The 21,509-nt window shown below is 41.7% G+C and overlaps 3 protein-coding genes and 1 long non-coding RNA gene across 4 annotated transcripts in view; 3 read left to right on the top strand and 1 right to left on the bottom strand.

The window, feature by feature from the left end:
- The window catches only part of ubr4 (ubiquitin protein ligase E3 component n-recognin 4), a 56,615-nt gene extending 49,523 nt beyond the window's left edge, over positions 1–7,092 (top strand). Inside the window, exons 92-106 of the mRNA XM_088407776.1 lie at positions 84–211; positions 1,153–1,260; positions 1,383–1,499; positions 1,681–1,871; positions 1,980–2,153; positions 2,248–2,347; positions 2,463–2,681; positions 2,781–2,894; positions 2,969–3,111; positions 3,201–3,326; positions 3,534–3,728; positions 4,498–4,722; positions 4,817–4,907; positions 5,283–5,445; positions 6,044–7,092. Coding sequence (XP_088263902.1) covers positions 84–211; positions 1,153–1,260; positions 1,383–1,499; positions 1,681–1,871; positions 1,980–2,153; positions 2,248–2,347; positions 2,463–2,681; positions 2,781–2,894; positions 2,969–3,111; positions 3,201–3,326; positions 3,534–3,728; positions 4,498–4,722; positions 4,817–4,907; positions 5,283–5,445; positions 6,044–6,108 — 2,159 coding nt within the window. The 3' untranslated portion in view covers positions 6,109–7,092. The remainder of the gene's footprint in view (positions 1–83; positions 212–1,152; positions 1,261–1,382; positions 1,500–1,680; positions 1,872–1,979; positions 2,154–2,247; positions 2,348–2,462; positions 2,682–2,780; positions 2,895–2,968; positions 3,112–3,200; positions 3,327–3,533; positions 3,729–4,497; positions 4,723–4,816; positions 4,908–5,282; positions 5,446–6,043) is intronic.
- A 653-nt stretch (positions 7,093–7,745) lies between these two features.
- Positions 7,746–8,815, bottom strand: LOC148427530 (uncharacterized). The gene is made up of 2 exons (XR_015868252.1): positions 8,620–8,815; positions 7,746–8,035 (listed from the first exon to the last, which is right to left on the bottom strand). It is a non-coding gene; the product is annotated as an uncharacterized LOC148427530 (long non-coding RNA).
- Positions 8,816–13,711: 4,896 nt separating this feature from the next.
- On the top strand, positions 13,712–14,840 carry LOC148427529 (transcription factor HES-5-like). The gene is made up of 2 exons (XM_088408060.1): positions 13,712–13,842; positions 13,948–14,840. Exons 1-2 carry the CDS (start codon positions 13,786–13,788, stop codon positions 14,374–14,376), a joined length of 486 nt encoding a protein of 161 aa, XP_088264186.1. The 5' UTR covers positions 13,712–13,785; the 3' UTR covers positions 14,377–14,840.
- A 3,820-nt stretch (positions 14,841–18,660) lies between these two features.
- On the top strand, positions 18,661–20,660 carry her12 (hairy-related 12). The gene is made up of 2 exons (XM_088408120.1): positions 18,661–18,822; positions 19,875–20,660. The coding sequence occupies exons 1-2, from the start codon at positions 18,754–18,756 to the stop codon at positions 20,256–20,258; spliced, it is 453 nt and encodes a 150-aa protein (XP_088264246.1). The 5' UTR covers positions 18,661–18,753; the 3' UTR covers positions 20,259–20,660.
- Positions 20,661–21,509: the final 849 nt, after the last annotated feature.

Raw genomic sequence — 21,509 nt, 5'->3', positions numbered from 1 at the left:
TTATTTATGTTTGAGGCATAATCTCACTGAAGGACTTTACTGTCACAACCATCTAAAAATGTCTGGCATTCAACTTTATCCAGATGAGGAGGAGGATGATGAGGATGTGTACAAGATGGCAGGAGTTATGGCACAGTGTGGCGGTCTGGAGTGTATGCTCAATCGGCTGTCCGGAATCAAAGACTTCAAACAGGGACGTCATCTACTCACGGTAAGCTGACACTGCTTCATAGGCAATGGACGAGTGAAACATGCTACAAATACAATACTAGGTTCAGTCCCATTTGAATAAGCAAGTAAACGAATGTGCTCTGTGCTTAAAAATGGGCTGCGTTCGTATCTCACCAATGGTTTGAGTTCATTGTCAACTTAATGCTGTTGATGTCTGGCGGAATCATGTCCCAATATAGCCAATTTAATAGGTTTCACAACTTGATTCTAATGGTCATTCACCATGTGGTCTGTTATGCTTACTAAACAAATGGAAATTGTTAGGTTAGATTTGTGTGAGTAAACATGTTTCCGAAAAGAGATAAATAGCTCTAAAGGTTAATTACAGATGAAAACCTGTCAGTTGCAAAAGTAGGTTTGCGTACAGAATGTTTTCTGCCGCTTGCACTCTCTCTTCCGCTAAATGCTAATGGGACTTGGACCTTCTACGCATGTGCATTTGTGACCATTTTGGGTCATTTTCTTCCAAACCATTCTCACAGTATTTTAGCCGAAGGATGGTAGGACACGACTGATAGCGTGATAAAGGTCATGCTATGTTGAAATTTGTCATATTGTCACCATCTGGGTAAAACTTGAAGCTTTCTAGTTTCTTCTTTCAATGCCTTTTTTCTCTTTGATTTGAACTGCCTCTGATGTGAAGATCAAAGAACTGGACAAAATAGGGTTAAAATAGACTTCAGTAAGATGACGTAACAAAGTCACTAGTTGTGACTTCTTGTTGAGGGCTGGGGTCAGTTCTGACGGAAACGGCTGGCGGCGGCTAAGTGTCAGTACTTTCTAATTCTAATCCTTATAACATACTTCGTTTTTGGGCTTTTTTTCTGAAATGTAGAGGCTTTGCAGATGCAAGAATTCTATTGACAGCATGGAGAAAGCGTGATCTTTTTTGTAACTCCAAGTTGATCTTTGTCCCTTTAGGTTTTACTGAAGTTATTCAGTTTTTGTTTGAAAGTGAAAATAAACCGACAACAACTCGTGAAACCAGAGATGAACACACTCAACGTCATGCTCGGAACCCTAAACCTTGTAAGTGACATTTGTTCTTACAGTGGCTGAGGAGTTGATGGTGAATGTGATGCATTCTTAACAAAGTTTTTATTACACACGTTAAGGAATTATGGTACATGAATACCTTGTATCTGTTGCAGGCTTTAGTGGCAGAACGAGAGAATAAGGACAGCGGTGGGGCCTCAATAGCAGAGCAAGTCTTGAGCATCATGGAGATCATTCTGGACGAAGCTAATGCAGAGATTTCGGAGGACAAGGTAGGTTACCAAAGATGCGACGTGAATCCTCAAGAGCACAGACTGCCACCATTGGAGGCCAAACAAGAATTAGGAAGCTGGGCCGAAACAGAAACATGAACCCACTCTAATGGAAATCCTAACCTCCTTTTGAAAAGAGGTGCAATAATTGTCTTTATAATCAGTGTACTTGTTTTTCTAGGGAAACTTGTTGTTGACAGGCGACAAAGATCAGCTTGTCATGTTGCTAGATCAGATCAACACTCCGTTTGTGCGCTCCAACCCTAGCGTGCTGCAGGGTTTGCTTCGAATCATCCCATACTTGTCATTTGGAGAACTGGAGAAGATGAGGATCTTGGTCGAGCGCTTCAAACCTTGTTGCAGTTTTGACAAGTGGGTATTGCTGTGGTATTCGTAAACATGCGTAACTAATCTGTGTCTTAATGCACTGTAATCTCAGTGTTTTTACACATGGTACACTAAAACCTTTATACTTTTCAGGTATGATGATGACCATAGCGCGGATGACAAAGTGTTTCTGGATTGCTTTTGTAAAATTGCCGCTGGGATAAAAAACAACAGTAATGGCCATCAGCTGAAAGATCTCATTCTGCAAAAAGGAATCACTCAAAATGCACTGGACTACATGAAGAAACATATCCCAAACGCCCAAAAGTATGGGGCTTGTTATTCTTATATGCTGTTTGATAATGGCATCAAAATTGGTTCCACAGGCTGAAGTTTGTTTTTTGTTTGTTTTTTTGGACAGTTTGGATGCCGACATCTGGAAGAAGTTCCTCTCTCGACCGGCGCTACCCTTCATTCTAAGATTGCTTCGCGGTTTGGCTACCCAGCATCCCCCCACACAGGTAGTAAACTTTTTAAGGAAATGCTATGTATCACATTTAATTCTATTTAATAAGAGCCAGGATTAAGTCCAAGTATGGGGTGGAAAACGTTTATTTTTTTTTTTTTTTTGTCTAGGTGCTGATAGGCACTGATTCAATTACCAACCTGCACAAGCTGGAGCAGGTTTCCAGCGACGAAGGTATTGGCACGCTTGCAGAGAACCTTCTGGAAGCACTGAGGGAGCACAGCGACGTCAATCTAAAGATTGAAGCGGCGCGCAGGGAAACCAAAGCTGAGAAGAAGCGCATGGCCATGGCCATGAGACAGAAAGCTTTGGGAACACTGGGCATGACGGTACACTTTTTTCACGTTATATTTTTTCTTTGTTTGTTTTTATATGCGTCACCAAAAAGTGTGTGGATGGAACATAGTTTGTGTGCATTTGCCTTTCAGACCAATGAGAAAGGTCAAGTGGTGACAAAGACATCACTGTTGAAACAAATGGAGGAGTTGATAGAGGAGCCCGGTTTGACTTGTTGTATCTGTAGAGAAGGTTACAAATTCCAGGTACAACCAGACACGTTTCCTTATTGGGTTTTGAGTGAGGTGCCGCCATTTAACAAGTGTGCTTTTGATTGCAGCCTACTAAGGTCCTGGGCATTTACACTTTTACAAAGCGGGTATCATTAGAGGAATTTGAGAGCAAGCCTCGCAAGCAGCAGGGCTACAGCACTGTGTCGCACTTTAACATTGTTCACTACGACTGCCATCTGGCAGCTGTCAGGTAGCAACGTCTTTGCTTTTTACAAAGGCATCTACAACTCAGGGTATCCACATCGAATTTATTTTTACTTTGTTTTCCCTCCACCGCAGGCTAGCCCGTGGGCGTGAAGAGTGGGAAAGCGCCGCTCTCCAGAACGCCAACACCAAGTGCAATGGACTGCTTCCTGTTTGGGGGCCGCATGTGCCAGAATCTGCATTTGCTACATGCTTGGCACGGTAAAAATATGCATCAGTTGTGTGTGTAGTTGTAATTCCTAGAAGGAAAGAAAGAAAGAACCTGCCATCCCTTCTGTAACTAGACCCAGTTTCTCTTGTCTTTTTTTAGCTACTGCTGCCAAATATCAATCAGTATGCCCACTGCATGCGCTGATCGAAAATGAAAGTGTCGAATGCTGATTTTCGTCACGTTTCTTTGCCACCCAGACACAACACATATCTGCAGGAGTGCACAGGTCAGCGGGAGCCCACCTACCAACTCAACATCCATGACACCAAACTGCTGTTCCTTCGCTTTGCGACCGAACAATCATTCAGCGTGGACACAGGAGGAGGAGGCCGAGAAAGCAACATCCACCTGATCCCTTACATCATCCACACCGTGCTCTATGTGCTCAACACGTATGTACAGCAAGAGAACAAGTTCTACACTTTACCATCCTAATTTTGCCCTTGGAGACAGCTATTTGTCATAGCTCACAAAAAGTAGCCTTGTATTGTATTGAGACATGGCCAAATGAAAGCTCTTGCAGTTAAAATTGAAAGAAAAACATGATAGCCTTTGAAAGAGGAAGCAAAGGTTGAAAAAGTTCAAAGAAATCGTGCCTTTCAAAAATCCTAGAATTTGTGCAAGGTTCTAATTGAGGAAGCCAGCATGATGCTAACAACATATTTTTACATTATAAGCGTGAAGTCAATCAATCCCAGGCACTTTTCAAGTGTTTGGTTAAATGAGGGCCTAAAAAGGTTCTCACTAAATGAATCAAGTACAGTGGCACCCCTCCTTATGAAATGAATTTGTTCCGGAAGTTATTTCATAACACAAAATTTTCGTAGGGAGAGACGCTTTTTACATGTAAATAGCCACAAATGTCCATTAAAATGGAAAAAAATTGCTCAGGTAAAAATCTAAATACATTTTGGATGTTGAAATGACACTCATGTAACGAAGTAAAATTGTGCACTGGCGGAACTATGACTACAGTGAAAATCAAAGTTGAGCGTGTCGGAAAAACGTGCTTGCCAAAATAATCTTCTGTTCAGCACACGCAAGCTTACACATTTCAAGTTGTCGCCTATAAAACTGCAAAACTGGTAGGGCGAGAAACCTTTAACCTAATGCCACCGCTCATGTTGTATGTGGGTATCCATCCCATCGCAAACCCAACAGAACGCGAGCTACTTCTCGGGAGGAAAAGAACCTGCAGAGCTTCCAGGAGCAGCCATGTGAGAAATGGGTGGAGAGCTCATACGAGGTCGAAGGGCCGCACTACTACACCGTCATGGCCATGCACATCATGCCGCCCGAACGCTGGAGAACCTTACGCGTTTACTTCCTGCGGAGACTCCTGGTCAACGCACACGCACGCAAGGTGTCGGCAAGCAGCACCAACAAGTACGGCCCGGTTGTCGACACCTTTGAGTGTCAGTGTTTTGAAAACGCGTGATGAGCACCCCTCACCTTTGCTGTCCTTCCTTCTTTTCCTCAGATTGACAGATAAAGTACCAAAGGAATATGCGGTCTATCGCTCGCCCCTTCTCTTCTGGGGTTTGGTGGATCTCGTCTATGACATGTTCAGGGTAATGTCCAAAATCTTCAATCGGTGCATCCAATTCCTAAGTTGGTAACTCAAATGCCTCCGTAGTCAAAAAAACTTTTCCTATTGTCATGAAAAGAATCCTATTTAGACGTGGATTGCATTGAAATGTCCAAGAAAAACTGTGTCATGCGACCATTTCTGGCTCGTAAACCAGCAGCCGATTTCTAGTACTGAGCTGTGTTGTTTCCGCTGCAAAGGGTAATGGCAACGTTGTACTTGTGTGTCGGCTGTCATGTTGAACATGCATGCTACAGAGTCCAATTTCTTTTTTTTTTTTTAACTAAGTATCAAGGTACCATTGTATGACTATTTTTTGTTTTGTTTTGTTTTGTTTTTTTGCCTCGCGCCTTTGCAGAAAGTTCCCACCAGCAATACGGAAGGTGGCTGGTCCTTCTCGCTTGCCGAATATGTGCGCCACAACGACATGCCCATCTACGAGGCCTCGGAGCGTGTGCTAAGGGCATTCCAAGATGAACTCATGCCCGCCGAATCCCTGGCAGAGTTTTTTGACGTTGTCGGTCAGTATTCCACACATGCACTCAAACAGCAGAGAGATATGCTATAGCAAGATAGAAAGGTAGAATGGCAAAACAACTTAATTTGCATCAGCATGAGAAATGTGTCATTTGAAAGATGAACTAACCTGGCAAAGCTAATGAAGGAGACCTTGTGTCGACAAGGTAAATATAAATTGTATATCCATTCTCAGACACAGTTCAAAAGTTTGTTGTAAGACAGACATACGATTCAAGTCATTTGAGCAGCATGAGTTCACACCAGGAATAACTGAATGAAATATTTAAACATTTAACCCTTATTTAAATCCTTTACAATTCAGTTGTGTTTATTATCTGAATATTAGACATGACTATTTCAAAAAAATGTGATAGAACTTTTTTCGCATGTTATTGAACTTTGTGGGTTTTTTTAATTGAGTTTTTGTTTGCTACTGAATGACTCTAAAACATACACACTGTCCCATAAATCGCCCACAAACACTTTATGTAATTTTTGATTTCTGGGCAATTCAAAGTATGCGGAATGTTCCAGTTACTTGCTGGGAGTAATAACCCAGTCTCATTTTCCATCGAGACTTAAGTAGTGTACATGTTTCAGGTCTCCTCTCCGAAATCCCAGATCCAGACCTCTTCCTGCAGGATTTGTTGAACTCTTTGCCCTGACGGCTAGCGTGATCCCGCCTGCAAGCCAAGTTCCCGATCCAAACCTCATCGCAAATACATTTGGGACAGCCACCAAATAAACACGTTTCCTTTTTGTGCACAGTCTGTACACCACGCTTGGTCTTGAAATCCACCCCCAAATCTCTTGACGACATCTTCAGTTGAACCTTAAACAGTATCTGTGTAATCTTCTAATACACCATGATGTATTGAGCACACAACTAATTCCACACAAAGCAAACAAAGATGATGAAGAGCCGCGATGTCCGGCAGTTGGACATGGATCCCACGGCGCCACGAGAGCGGCAGTCGATTTTTATCTTGTTTTGCTTTTGTTTCCTTTTTTAAGGTTTTGCTCAGCGTGTTTTAATATGACCGAGAACGGCTTGCGTGCTCGTGATCTAACGTGTCCTCATTTGGTCGTCGTCGTATGGTTCGAACTGGAATTAAAGTGAGACGCCGTTTTTGTTTAGTGTGTATGAACAGGGGTTGTTTGATCAATTTGGCAAGCGGCAGCAAGAAGGAAAATAAAGTATTGGAGTATGGTTTATTTCCATCCTTGACACTATGCCTTGGTAACAACTCTTTGTCAAGAGTTCCATCTGTTGCAGTGATATGTTTCAATACAAAATAAAGCTCATTTACGTTATATCCTTAAACACTATTGTTTGTACTCACGTTTTGCTTTGGTTTTTTTTTTTTTTTTTAATGAGTGCTCCAATCATAGTTGTCCAAAAAAATAAATGAATAAGTAAATCAAGAAGAAAAGGTGGCAATAGAGCTGCTGTTTCTGGCCAGCGAGGGGCAGCGTAGTTTTATGGGCACCAACCTTGAGCGAGTAGTGGTGTTTGCCAGCTGAATGCATGGCGTGGACTTGACTTACTTTATTGTTCATTCGCCCGCTGCTACAGTTGTTCAAATGTTGCTGAATGTCTGCTTTTTGAATTTGCCCTTATCATTAATAAAGTTGATATATGATTACGAGGACTTTGTGACCATTTTTTGATGCCCATACCCATAACAATACTGACCATGTCCACCATCCTGTGATGTAATCCGGGTGCTCACCAATTTGCTACCCTTGGACTAAAATGTTGTCCACAGACGGTGCATATCTCGAACGTATGTGTATGGTGGGCATCTGATGAACAAAATAAATATATATAAATAATGTGTGTGTGGATTAAAACTGGCCTGTGGTTCTGCCTAAAATGCAATAAAAATAAACACGCATCTGTTTGCTTCAACTAATAGCACACAACCAAGTGTCATGTTTTTTTATTGCACACAACGTGACCACTCACAGCAGTTTGGCAGACAGCAATTACTCAAAACGAGACTTGCTTTTGAATGCCATTTAGAGAAGCACCGTGGTAGATTCCAAAACAACAACGGTATAATATGCATCAGCATAAACTAAACGTCCTTTGTACAAAGGAATATGGCTTTTATCCCCCCAGCAAACCTCAACAATGTGGTCTTTCTGAGAGCACTTTCAACAAATATTAAGGCTTATGGCGTTTTAAAAGATAATAATCAAAGCCCATTTTTGGGCAAATCAGGTATTTGGGAGGTAACCCCCCCCCCCCCCCCCCCCCCCAATTGAACCACTTTACCAATACACAAAAAAAATCTCAACTTTTGCAGCTTGTATAAAAATGAAAACGTTGACTCCATAAATCACTGACAGCACAGTGGGGTGACGTCATCAGCAGGCGAAGGAAACACGCGCAGGGCTCTCCTGGACGATTTAGTGTAACCGTTGTGGAAGATGAAGGCTTTCTTCACCGCGAAGAATGACACTGTCTTGTCCCACGCGTCCATGCTTGAGCCGGATATCCCCGCGCTGAGTTGCCTCTGCAAGGCCGAGCGGAGCCTCGCTGCTTTGTCTGCGCACTTCCTCTCCATCAGCATCACCTTGCACACGCTGAGGATGAGGATGGGAGATGCGTTGGTTAAGTATATATCGTAATACATGATTATATAGGCGTTCATTCTAATGCTCATGTTACATGACCATTTTTTTAATCATAAATTATTAAAAAATCCAGCAGTTCTGAACCAATATTTCCAAACTTGACAAAAAATATAAATAAATCATTGCCTATTAAATACATAAGTTATTTTCTCGTCAAAACTTGGCTCATTTTTTGGTCAACCAGTCTCATAAGGGAAAACCGTGATCCTTCTCATTCAAATCTAAAATTTGATTGACTATTATTTACCTTGTATTACCATTATTTTACCACTATTACCATTACCATTACCATTATTTTTGGTATTTTTTTTTTGGTCTTTTGGTATACTCAGTGGCTTTGATTAGATTACCACGGCAACGCATCGAGTCTATACTCTGACTGGACAGAAAAATTTAACGCACATACCAGAAACAATGCAGTCAGTTTAAACACTGCAAAATATGTAGAATAGACTGTTGAATAAATGTATACCATTTTTTGCAACAAATATGACTTTACCATTTAGCATAACTTCAAGCACATTTACACTTACTTGGTATTTTGCTCGATCATGCTGATTTCCGTGTTGTAGTCCTGACTCGTGTCTTCCTGGAGAAGATCTGGCGTAACAGTCACCCCGAGATCCCCTGTTTTTTTTTTTTATACCCTCTGCCATGGATTTAATGAGACACAGTTTCTCACGGCGTTCGGCCAATCACAAAGTGGCATTTCGACAATGCAACATGGGGATAAATGAGTTGAATTCATCACATACAATGGCTTGACTCCAAACAAACAGGTGGGAGGCCACCCAAAGCCACCCTGCCTTACTGGCCTCTTGTCACCCCCAGCTGATGTCTGGTGAGAACAGGGACCAAACATCTGTCCCAAGATCTGAAAATAAACCAACAGAGCAAAAATATTACCATGTACGCGTATAACCCAGTGTAAAGGCAGAACTTTACAGAACCGGGTCTACCTGATCGTCTGGTCACCAAACATCGACATCCTGTCGAAGATCACAGTTTTTCATTCTGCTTTTATGATGCTTTCTTTGCTGTACTGGAAATACAATAGACATGGGACATTGGGAAGAAATCATAAATCAGTCATATAGTCATATTTAGCACAACTTTATTTCAAGGTTTTTTAAACAAAAATCCACCTCCTATGTCAAGTGTCAATTTAAAATCTTGGAAAAGGGGATGGGGGGGTGTGAGGGGGCATTGTTTTTGCCATGTGAAGTTTAATTGCAATATTTTTTTACTCCTATATAAAATCCAAATACAGACTTTACTAATAGTTTCATACACTTTTGTTTGATAATTAATCATAATCGCGGGGCACACTGACACAGAGCATCATTAGTGAGAAGCAGACACTTCAAAACAGGTTAATTGGACCCGCAATATAACAGGCCTAAAATGTTGCTGTTATTTTTTTGTGCCATTGAACATTAAAAAAAAAAAAAAAAGATTGCCAAACATACAGTAAATGATGTTTCTCACCAAACACACTCATGCACACGTATACACGCAAACACACGCACACACACTCAGTGTATTTTCTCAGTCTCTATTTCAGCCTCCAGTTCACACGGAGAGCATCTCCTAGATTGACAATAGCTACCATGAGTCCAGATGGTGTGCCTGGAAGCACTGTTGACAAGGCTCTGTTCCCCTGTGTGTGTGTGTGTGTGTGTGTGTGTGTGTGTGTGTGTGTGTGGTAGGAGGGGAGTCACTCAATATCTCTGTTGAATAGGGCACACTTCCTTTGTGCGGCAGCCTCAGTGTCATTAACACTGCAGTGTGGGAAGCTCAGGAGCTCCTCATCTCCCACGTTCAACACAAGGCAGGGGAAAGAAGTGTGTGACCGAGACACGGCCAGCTGCAGCTCGTGCGTGCGCGCGCGTGTGTGTGCTTTTGTCTGTCTATATCTATACCAGGGATTCTGAAACTTTTTAGGAAGAAATAGCTACTCCTATAATTCTAACTTCAATGGATAACTTAGCATGTTTTCTGCGTTTTTTTTTTTTAATAGAACAAAGTGTTTTGGTAGACATATTTTGTCAGTACAAAAATCAGTAATAATACCAAAATGTGTCTTCTCCAAGTTACAATCGCTGTATTTATTTAATGAGGTAAAGAAGGCTAATCAAATGTAAGCAATACGATTTTATGCTCGTAATGTTTAAAACTTCTATTTGGACAAGATGTCTACATTCTGTAAAACAGAGGTTCTCAAATGGTTGGTACATGTAACCCTGGGCTACATGAAGGCACTTTGGGGGTACGTCAGATTTTAACAGGCATTCTGCAGGTATCATCAAATCCAATTTAATGCCTTTTAATGCCATGAATTTTTCTTTTCAGAGTAAGGGTCAATTAATTGGAACATTGAGTGACTTATTGGCAATTTGTGATGCAGTAACTCCTTACGTGCCTTAGTTTTGTTATGTTTTATACCAGGGGTGTCAAACTCAGGGGTCGCATGAAGTAAAATCTATCCTTAAGCAAACCGAACGAGTAAAAACATACTATATATCCTAAAGACCGTTTGTATCAATTATATGTCGATTTTGCTATGGACGCCAGTCTGGTCCCAATTCCTCACAAATAGCGGGAATCAACTGTAAGTATGTATTGAAAAAAATAAAATAAACTAAAAGAAGGAAATTATGTAAAATACCTATTTTTTTTCGTCCCCAATGTATCCCAGTAAAATATTTTTTTCCGTTAATTGCATGAAATGAATGGAAAATATCTCATCTTTTTTCCATTATTTTCATGAAATACATTATTTTGTATAATAACGAGTGTGCCATCTTGTGCTTGAATTATGTCGCATTAAGAACTGAAAAGAAATAAATACATCATTAAATAAATAAATATACAATGACATCCAGAGGAATGAAAATTCCCCCCACAAATTTATGGTTGTAGAATTTCTTTGCAGGGAGTGCCGTGAAGTGTCAAGAATTGAACAAAATAAAATGATGCTGGAGTGTCTCATTTTGGACACTGGGTGGCATCCACATAATCATAAACAGGACACAAGAAGTTGGAATGTCTACGCACATCCCGCACATTGTCACTCTTTAAAGGCGATTGAAGGATTTTACCTGCATTGTGTAGAAGTGCGATGAAGCTGGATGCTAATGCTAACCTGCACACTAGTGAAGTGTGCCTCTTGTTGTCACTGAAGCTAACTATAGCATGGCAATTTTGGATGGATGGAAAAAAAAGACTCAAAACAGAGTGCTGTTCTGGGTCTTTATCAAATTTTGGAACTAGATTTTTTTCTTGTTACCTCTAAGTGTGCTTAATTCAGAAGACAGATTGTGTAACATCCTCTTCTTAGTTTCTGACTCTTCTGCCGGGACACGATGTCGTCAGTTGCTGAAGACAATATGCATCCACATCAAACAAAACAAAATAAAGGCATGTAACATTTTGCAAAGAAGTGACTATAACAACTGAGCAATACTAAATTAGTTTACAGTACATAATCTGCTCATTCAGTTAGATTTACTGATAGGGTTTTCGCAGGTAGCCCTGGTAAAAAAAATAACATACTCCCTGCATTGCCTTCGTGAACATCCATTTGAGAACCGCTGCTCTAGCCTGCTCGCCACTGTACGCCACACCTTCTACCTACTATATTACTACTACTCTATCCTCTATGGTTCTCAAATGCCAGTTTGCGTGTACCTGTCGGTGTATAATGGCAACTCATGGGGTGCGTGACATTTTAACAGATTTCCTGCAAACTTTTATTTTGTGGTTTGTTTTGGTATGTTTCCCTTTACAAAACAAGAGCAAATTATTTGAAACATGAAGCTATTCATTGCCAAACTGTGTTATGGTGACTCCTTTGCAAAACGTGTGCATATATTTGACTGCGTTTTATATGAATACAAGGTGATATGAGTGATGCCATTTTCTGGCAAACGAGCCAGAAATGTAACAGATGAACATGATCTAGCTCACAGGTGTCAAACTCAAGGCCAGATGTGGCCCACCACATCTTTTTATGTGGCCTGCCAAGTGCTAACTATGACTTCCAAGTTTCTGGCTAGAATGCACAATTTTCAAGTTGTGTTCAACTTTTGTAATTTTTTTGTTATCAATGCCCCTTTTGAACAGTTTTTAGCAGCCTCTGATTTTAAAGTATGAATTTGTGAACATCATACGTCAAATTTTTTTGACTTCACAGTCATAATGGCCCTCCAACAAAAATTATAACTATAATGTGGCCCATGGTAAAAACGAGTTTGACACCTCTGATCTAGCTTGTTAATTTGCTGATATTTTTTTTTTTTGTCATCCAACCAATAATGCTTTGTGATGCTTAGTACTTGGTACTTGGCTGAAAAAAAAATCACATAGGGACATAATTGAAAAAAGATTGCGAACCACTACTCTATTCCACCCTATCCCATCCCTGTTCCTCATTTCATTCTAGTCAGTACTGCCCCAGACTTTATGCTCGCTATGCTTTATTGAGGCAATTTCAAGTCCAGATGTGAACGCAAAAAATGCACAAAAGCATCTGACTCCATGAGCGAGCAAGCGAAGAACATCAGACAGACACACAAACACAATGGTGACGGTCTACTAAAGTTCACAGTTGGACACATATCCATGAAAGACGCAGGCAGTACAGCAGGATGTGCAGTCAGGCCGTGGGAAGACTGGAGCAGGCAGGAGTGCGTCGGATGTGTGAACTTGTGCTAGGAGTGTGTGGACACAGTGTGTGTTTACACGGTGATGTCTACTGCGAAGACCCCCCCCCCCCCCCCCCCCCCCAAAAAAAAAAAAAAACAGGTTCAAAGGGAAGGAACTTAATGACACATCAAAGTCTTTGCGCACTGTTCTCACGCTAATTTGGTGCTGAAGTCCAATGACAAATGGCAACAGATATGACTGCACTCAATACTGGATAATGATCAAATAAATAATCAATTCAGTTTTAAGAGATAATTCAGATTCAGTTGACCGATAAGGTCAAACAATATCATTGGCCTGTTTATCCATGTATACTATAAATATTGTATGTATTGAAAACCAAAACCTGTCTCCAACTTCAAAATCTGTCAATTTCCAAACCCTCATCATTTTCAATCGCTAAGGGGACATCTCAACCATTTGATGATGGATCATAATTGAAAATCATTCGGTTTTCTTGTAACTGCACTCAGCAAATACATAAATAGCAAACATTTTGGGATGGTACTTTACGTACAAGTTGCGATGAGGACGTTCGTGTAACGGCTATGTGTCAGAATCCTTTTTGTTTTTTGTTTAAAGCGCCACGTGCGCACCCTGTGCATCCGTTCATTTTGTGTATGATTACATCAAGGGAGTCCGGCGTGCTTCCCTCAGAGGGTCACCACTTTCCCATATCAACACAAGCAGCAGGTCAGTAACCCCCTCCCCTCTCCAGTGCCCCACCCGGGCTCTTTTCTCTCCCAGTCTATCCCTCCACCTGCTCCCCGGAGACACACTGTATTGTCCCCGGGGCCATAAACACTTCATTGAGCATGTGGCAGCCCTGCGTTCTTCTGAGGCCTTCCCGGCCCTCTCATTGGCTCAGGGAGTGTGAGAACCTCCGCTGAGCCTGAGACCCACACATTGATATGGAGATTGGCGTGTATAAATACAGGGAGCGGGCACAGAGGAAGGCAGTTCACATTTAGAGAACCAGCAGACCTGCAAGCATGCCTCCTGCAGTTTCTGAGCCGAGTCACTTCTCCAAAGAAACGTCAGCTCACAAGGTAACCTCCGTTCCACGCTCGGTGCCTCTCTTGAAACGCGCTGAAACTTGTGAAAACCTTTCACAATGCCGGGAGGACTCAATATTTGCGCTTACTTGATTTCAGCTGAGAAAACCGATGGTAGAGAAGCTGAGGCGAGACCGCATCAACACCAGCATCGAGCAGCTCAAGTCCCTCTTGGGCCCCGAGTTCCTCAGACAGCAGCCGGACTCCAAGCAGGAGAAGGCCGATATCCTGGAGATGGCCGTGTGCTACCTGAGGAGCTGGCAGCAGCGGCGACCCTCCTCCTCTTTCTCCTCTTCCTCCTCCTCATCCAATGGCTATGCGCACTGCGTTCACCAGGCCGTCAGCTTCCTGTCCCGCTACAAGGTCCAAAGCCCAGCCCAGAAGCGACTGCTCGGACACTTTCGGGACATGCAGGCATCGGGCGGGAGCAGTGGCGCTACTCAAAGCGCGCCGTCGCCTCCGGCCTCACCCCTCGGCTCCGGTAAGGGTGCTGGCCCGGCCGGCGCAGGCCTGTGGAGGCCTTGGTAGATGCCGAAGGAGGAGCGAAAGCAACAAGTTAAAGACTCCGTGAAGTCAAAGTCTTTTGGGTCACCGTGTGGCCAAATAGCGGCCGTGTGCCAGTATTCCTTTGGGAGGATTTGATAAGGTTCAGGTTTTACTGAATGACCGGTGTGGTCACAATGTGACTGTTTTCTACTGACATCCAAGTTGGGTTCAGATTTATTCAAGACTTTTTGTGTTTGATACCGTGTGTCACTTCAATGTCCAACAACGAATCCTATGGGTTCGCTCGTGCTGTCATTCCTTTTTTGATTTCACACTATTGTCACTATGTGCAGCCTTATGTTTGACACCACATTTTCGTGGGAGTGTCAAAGTATTGTTCAAAATGAATGTCATGTTCTGCTTTGAAATCCTTTTGAGGATTTATGTGTGCTTCCTTGAGAAGAATTTGAATAAAAAAAGCTTCAAATGAAGCTCTGCAAAGCCTACATATTTCTCATGTGTTTATTTCAGAAAGTACATTGAAGTTGTACATCTGCTCCAAAGAAAACAATATCAATGTTTTCCAACATGTACCGAAAAATGTTTTAAGAACAAATCTTACAGGACATTGATAAACAAAAACAGTCACATAAATAATACCCATCTTGTCTCACCTTGCTCAAATGTACAGTATATTATATACTCAGTATATTATATACTTGGTGGAACACTAAACAAACCTCCAACAGGTGGCTACTCTGGCTACAGTTGTGAACAGAAAGTCATTTATATTATAAAGCTGATTGTTATCTTGGCAAAAGTGTCCTACTATAAATAATCTAAATAATAAAACATGTTATGTTCTAATAACCTTTCTATCTTATTAAATAACGTCGTTACAATTTCTTCATGAAGATGATGATTTGCAGAAAGTATGTATCTACTGCTCAGGAAAATAATGAATACTAAGTACAGAATTGGTGGATGTTTCCAAACTTTTGTCTGGTGCTGTGTTATATTATCAAAGAAGGTTCATCCCTCACAGCACACTATATAATTAGGCGTCACTGTCTTTAATCATTATTTAGTTTTAATCGGAAAATACTTTTTTTTTGCGTGAATCCTCCTGTAATTTGGTGTGTGAAATTGGGCAATTCGTCAGCCTATCCCAGCTACCACAAATTGCCACAAGATCGCTACTGCTGAAAGCCATGGGAGGGTTAAAACATATTCGTAAAACAGCAAGAGGATTTGGATTTCTCGCTTCAATTAATCTGAGATGCTTCCAGTGTGCAGTCAAGTGCTGCACATGGCAGGGATGTTTACCATTGAAACCCCCACCCAAATGATATAAACGCGAATGAATTGCACCCGTACTTGATTTCATCCACTGCCCGTAAGCTTGCGTTCTCAGGCAATTTTCATCTGGTTGGTGCACATTTGGTGAACCCCGTCCCCTCTTTTGTGTCCCGTTTGTGCTCCGGAGGTTGGGGTGTGCCGTCTCGTGCTTGAATTATGTGTCAAGTGCTTCTAAAGCCTTTCACAACTATTTGTGTGTGTATGTGAGTGTACAACTTGTGTGCGGAATGTGGCATTCCTTTTCTGGGACTTTCTCAGGGTCTAGTTGGCCGAGCCAGATGGCACAGCAGGCCTGGGCCGCCGCCCCCCATATACCCACCGTCCACCTCCAACAAGAGATCAAACACCGTAGCTAATGTGATGTGTAACAAGACACACTTCTATTGTTCCTGTCCAGGGGCCCCGTTTGAATGGCCGCCGACTGTGGGAAACCACAGAGAGCGCACTCACAGAGGGACGGCTTGACGGGAAGACGCTCTCTGCCGCTGACCAGCCGCACTTTATGGCAGGAATTCCGAAACTTTGCGAGTGGGAGGGAAACGCTTCTTTGCTCGCACTTGGAAGGGGGTGCTCAAATAAGACAACCAAGCAATGGGGAAGACATAAAGAAGACGACACATAATGAAGCTACTGTTTGGAGGCCACACTCACAAGAATGACATTTTTATGTGCTGAGAACATGGAGGAAGGATAGATAGATAGATAGATAGATAGATAGATAGATAGATAGATAGATAGATAGATAGATAGATAGACAGACAGACAGACAGACAGACAGACAGACAGATAGATAGATAGATAGATAGATAGATAGATAGATAGATAGATAGATAGATAGATAGATAGATAGATAGATAGATAGATAGATAGATAGATAGATAGATAGATAGATAGATAGATAGATAGATAGAAGGTCATCATCAAAAGAGGATGGTACGTAGGTAGAAAGATAATTTTGGGGTCATTGCAGTGGAGACAGTTGACTTAATGAAGATGGCGCAGAGGTTCTTTGTGTGAATGTGTGTGAGTGTGTGTGCATGCACGTGTGCTTCAGCCCTGCAACCACAAAAGATCAATTAACATTCCCAGTGGAGCAGGGTGGAGCAGCGTGGGGCTTTTGTAATGCATTGAGCCTGATGTTGGGAACTGGTGGGAAAGTGGGCGCACAGGCCTACTCACACCACACAATCACATCTGGGGACCTGCTCCATTACCACTGTTCTGCTCCCTCTCAAGAGCTTTAACAATGCCATTAAGTTGACACTAATCCGACACATCACTTGTTGCCACATGGCTTACTGACAAAGTGTGCCTCCAGAATTTGAGTGCTGCAAACGTTATGATCATGCAACATAAGATGCGGATAGTATACAGCATGATAGGCAAATATATTTGCTGCAACCCTGGTTAATTAAGCTCAATAGAAAATGAAGAATAACACTTTCACATTGACGTTTGTCATGGTTTTTATTAATTTTATGAAATAATTCTTTAGATCTACGCTAATAATAAAACCAATTTGTTTCAAGCACGTCTCAAAGGATCAAAGGACACTGAAACCACTAAAACATCTGTGGGATGAATCACAGGAAAGTAAAGATTCTCCCAAATATGCATAAATGCAAGTTTATACTCCAGACCCTTCCTCAAATCTCAGATGAAATGTGATGTGGTCGACCAAATTATGTTTGTACTCGGCAGACAGTACTTTGCTCCATATTTTTGATACTACCATACTATGTGTATACTAAAGGCGCAGCAAAGACTTGAATGGTGCCCTGTGCAACCAACACAGGCTAGTCTTCTCATTGACAACATTTATAGTCTGTATACAGTACCTTGAGATGAGACCTTGTCATAATAATGCAAATTTTCATCTATAACTTGCTGATTTTAAAGGCGTATGTTGTGTCATTTTCACATCTATTGCCGCATTCCAGGAAAGTGGAAAATCATAGATTGGACCTCTGACCAGAAAGAGTCAGTGGTCAGTATTGTTTGACAAAACTTCCATGACAAACACAACATGATTTGTACTACTAGTAATTGGGTGAAGATATGTGTGAAGTTCTAATCATAAAATATGATCATCCTTTATTTATATAAATAAGACAAATTATGAGCTAGGTTTGCTGGAGGATAAATGTGTTTTGAGGAGCAAAGCAAAAAGTAATTTACTGTGGTACAATTATAAAGGTCCAGTGAGATTCATTTGACTTCCTGCTTTTCCGTAGTGTAAGCCTCAAACCCCCAGAATCAAACCCTCTGCTCCCCATGAACTTGAAAAAAGTCTCATACAAACAGATGGACAATCATCTCAGATTTCTGCAGTGCCTGCAGCTACATAGCTAGCTGTCTGGCTAGGTAGTTTGGATGGATGGATGGATGGATGGATGGGTGGATGGATGGATGGATGGATGGATGGATGGATGGATGGATGGATAGATAGATAGATAGATAGATAGATAGATAGATAGATAGATAGATAGATAGATAGATAGATAGATAGATAGATACATACATACATACATACATACATACATACATACATACATACATACATACATAGGAGGACAGTCCTTTTTCATTTGTATATTTTTTGCCCCTTTTAAAATGAGTATGACACCTGTTCTCAAGGAATATTTGACATGTCCGCTGTTCCTGTCAGTGTGTCACTTTATATTGTTTTATTGCAGTGGCATTTGATCTTTAAATAGCAGCAATGGTCTCTTTGAAGCCACAGCCACAAGTCTCTTTCTCAAATGTTGAACTCGACAATATTGTATTTTGACCATAAATGTGTGGCGATGACTTCGTGTGGCTTGGCTTATCTTGGGAAACATGCTCGGCAGAGATACATGACCTCTGGGTTATTGATGCCTCTTCTATTGTTGTGTTGAGAGTCCCACTGGTCAGAGTGTGGGAACCCCAGCCCAGCCTGAGCCACATGCCTTTGTTATGCTAATGTAAACCTATAAAAAAAGAGGAGCAAGCCCTGCGCGGACACCAGAGCTAACACTACTGTCAAAGAAGAAGCTTCTCCTCCACACCTGCACAGACATGGCACCTTGCTCCTCCAACTTCTCCTTTATGCAGCATGCCGGGATCTCTGAGCGGGACAGCATCAAAGTAAGTCTTGGAGCAGAGTTGTTATCAAATGTGGGCGATGTAATTATACACAAGGCAATCCTCGTCGCATCCACATCATTTCATGTGGCATGCTATAACAAATTCATGCTTCATTCTTCAGAAGCTAAACTAAAAAAAAAGGTCTCCATTTTTAATCATGTTTCAGTATTGCAAACATTCTTTGTTACCAAAGCGATGTTTGACTGTGTCAGAGGTGTCGTTGTCATCTATGGTTTACCTCGGAGTACTGTTAAGCAAATTGTATAGATCGCTGGGCTCATCATTTGAATGATTTTCATATTTACATAGTGTTAGTGCCGGGGTTAGTTTTACAAACTATTCAACTCAAATCATTATGTGTTGTGATGATATTGGAGATACGAGGATTCCAGCCAACGCTGGGGAAAAAAAAAATACCCTCATCATATGATTACATAATCATCAGGGCTGTTGTACTGTAAATACTGTTGCCGACAAATTAAATCTAAAATCAGAATACCGAGAAGGGGGCTTGGTCAAAAAGGCTTACAATACGTTTTAAAAGTTGGGATGGTTGAATTCTGAAACCAAGTATGGCGTCGGATGTTCTCTTGGAGCAGTTTTATGATCACAAACTAGAATTAGAACAACAGAAAATCACCACTGATCGGTGAAATTTTAAGAAAAGTGCTATTTTGAAATCAGTTGTTTTTTCTTTTGATGCTGTCTTTTGTGCATCAAAGGTATGAGCGGTTTTGGTACTTGGTATGGTGACTACTCGAGAGTTGATTACTTGTATCGGTACCCACCCGAGAAAAATGCTGTTGACCGCCCCTAGTTAAAAGTGAGGAGGAATTGGAAATTTGGTACTGCTACTCTGCTAAAATGAAAAGAACAGATCTATTGAGCAAAAGACATAACACAGACATACGTTACTTTGTTTTGCTTTGTCTACAACTGGGCGCCAGAGTTTGATGCGTTGAGTCATGATGGTCTTCTGAGAGCAACCATAAGTACAATGTGACCAATGCCAAAAAGGATGTCGCATTAATCTACTTTTATCCCCACCTCAGTTGAGGAAGCCCGTCGTGGAGAAAATGCGTCGAGATCGCATCAACAGCTGCATCGAGCAACTCAAACTCATCCTGGAGAAAGAATTCCACAAGCAAGAGCCCAACTCCAAGCTGGAGAAGGCCGATATCTTGGAGATGACCGTCAGCTTCCTGAGGCAGCAGCTGCAGCCGGCCGCCGGCACAAGCGGCGGGGACTACGTTCGAGGCTACTCTCACTGCTGGAGGGACTCGCTGCACTTCCTCTCCTCGGGCTCCGGCAGCACGGGGGCCTCGCTGCGGGCCCAGGTGAACCGCGGGGACCTGGGCTCCTCTACGCAGTGCTCGCCCAGCAAGGGCATCAGGCTGCAGGAGAGCAACAGCAGCGCCGTGTGGAGGCCCTGGTAGAAGACGCTGAGCCCCTTCTCTCGTTGTAGGAAAAATATTTTCCGGGCCTGCTCCTTCCTCAATGTCTCATCATATTGATGGAGATATTGTGAACGCCACAGCTCTCTCTTATCTCGAAAACCTTTGCTTTGACTGTGATTCACCATTCAACCTTTTTTTCTCTGGTTTTGCGTGATGATGGTTTTGTTGACCCGTTTACTCCAGTGGAGTTTTATATCTTGCTCGATTCGTAACAGTGTATCTCTGCCGTTTTGCCAGCCTGTGTTGAGAATATTTCTCTCTTATCAATGGATAAACTATGCCAAATTATATGATGCTGAGTGATGTGACGTCTGCGGCCGTGTGCGTGAATGTGACCGTGTTACTGTTTTTGCTATGACATTTATGCTCTTAAAACTCATTTTGTATGACAATTCTGAATAAAAATGAAACAATCATAAAAAATGTGTTGCTTGTTATTGTGACTCGTACAATGATATTATATATATATATATATATATATATATATATATATATATATATATATATATATATATATATATATATATATATATATATATATACAGGAGGGAAAGAAAGAAAGAGAGAGAGAAAAAACAGCAAAATCACAAGAAAATATCATCAATGCATATTATAGCTCATTGCAGTTTACATGCTCAATGGGAGGAAGAAGTAAAAAAAAAAAAAAAAAAAACTCCTTGCTTTTCTATAAATGAATACAAAGGTAGGTCTGATTAGCGTAGAGTGCCCATGTGACTGCACAAGGGGGATTGCCTCGAGTAACAATGGAGGCACATCAATAACTCCAAGATGGGGCAGGGAAGACGCGGGGCTGACCAGGGGAGATAAAGGCTATAAGTTAAAGGATCTAAATTAGAGGGAGAGTGATAGGCTGTCACGCTCTTATCGGCACACTGCTCTTATCTCTTATGCCATTCCCAGGCAGAAGATCCCACTGTGAGTATGGGAACAATTAAAGACCAGATCGAATGCATTTGGAGAGCCTCCAGGGAAAAGTGCTGCCATAGTGTGTACCCTGCTTCTGACCCTAATATGGGGAAGGTCCTATTTGGTATGAAGGGAGCACAATGAGATAAACCAAATAAATAAATTACTTCTTTTAAAAATGTGTTCTCCTCCAACATTTGTGTGATGGTATCTAAAGGGCGACGTATGCATGTTCTCACCATGCCCACATCCGTTCTCTCCGGGTTCTCCAATTTCCTCCCGCAAATCAAAAACATGCATGGT

This window comes from Hippichthys cyanospilos, chromosome 2 (genome assembly GCF_059441005.1).
Source record: "Hippichthys cyanospilos isolate Australia breed blue-spotted pipefish chromosome 2, RoL_Hcya_1.0, whole genome shotgun sequence".
Taxonomy (NCBI): domain Eukaryota; kingdom Metazoa; phylum Chordata; class Actinopteri; order Syngnathiformes; family Syngnathidae; genus Hippichthys; species Hippichthys cyanospilos.
The sequence above is the reverse complement of the archived record's forward strand: the minus strand, read 5'-3'. Positions and strand labels throughout refer to the sequence as shown.

Excerpts from the sequence above, each read along its gene's own strand:
- LOC148427529 (XM_088408060.1), top strand. The coding sequence starts at position 13,786 with ATGCCTCCTGCAGTTTCTGAGCCGAGTCACTTCTCCAAAGAAACGTCA. Across the intron at positions 13,843-13,947 it reads AAGAAACGTCAGCTCACAAG|CTGAGAAAACCGATGGTAGA; the intron begins GTAACCTCCGTT and ends ACTTGATTTCAG.
- her12 (XM_088408120.1), top strand. The coding sequence starts at position 18,754 with ATGGCACCTTGCTCCTCCAACTTCTCCTTTATGCAGCATGCCGGGATC. Across the intron at positions 18,823-19,874 it reads CTGAGCGGGACAGCATCAAA|TTGAGGAAGCCCGTCGTGGA; the intron begins GTAAGTCTTGGA and ends TCCCCACCTCAG.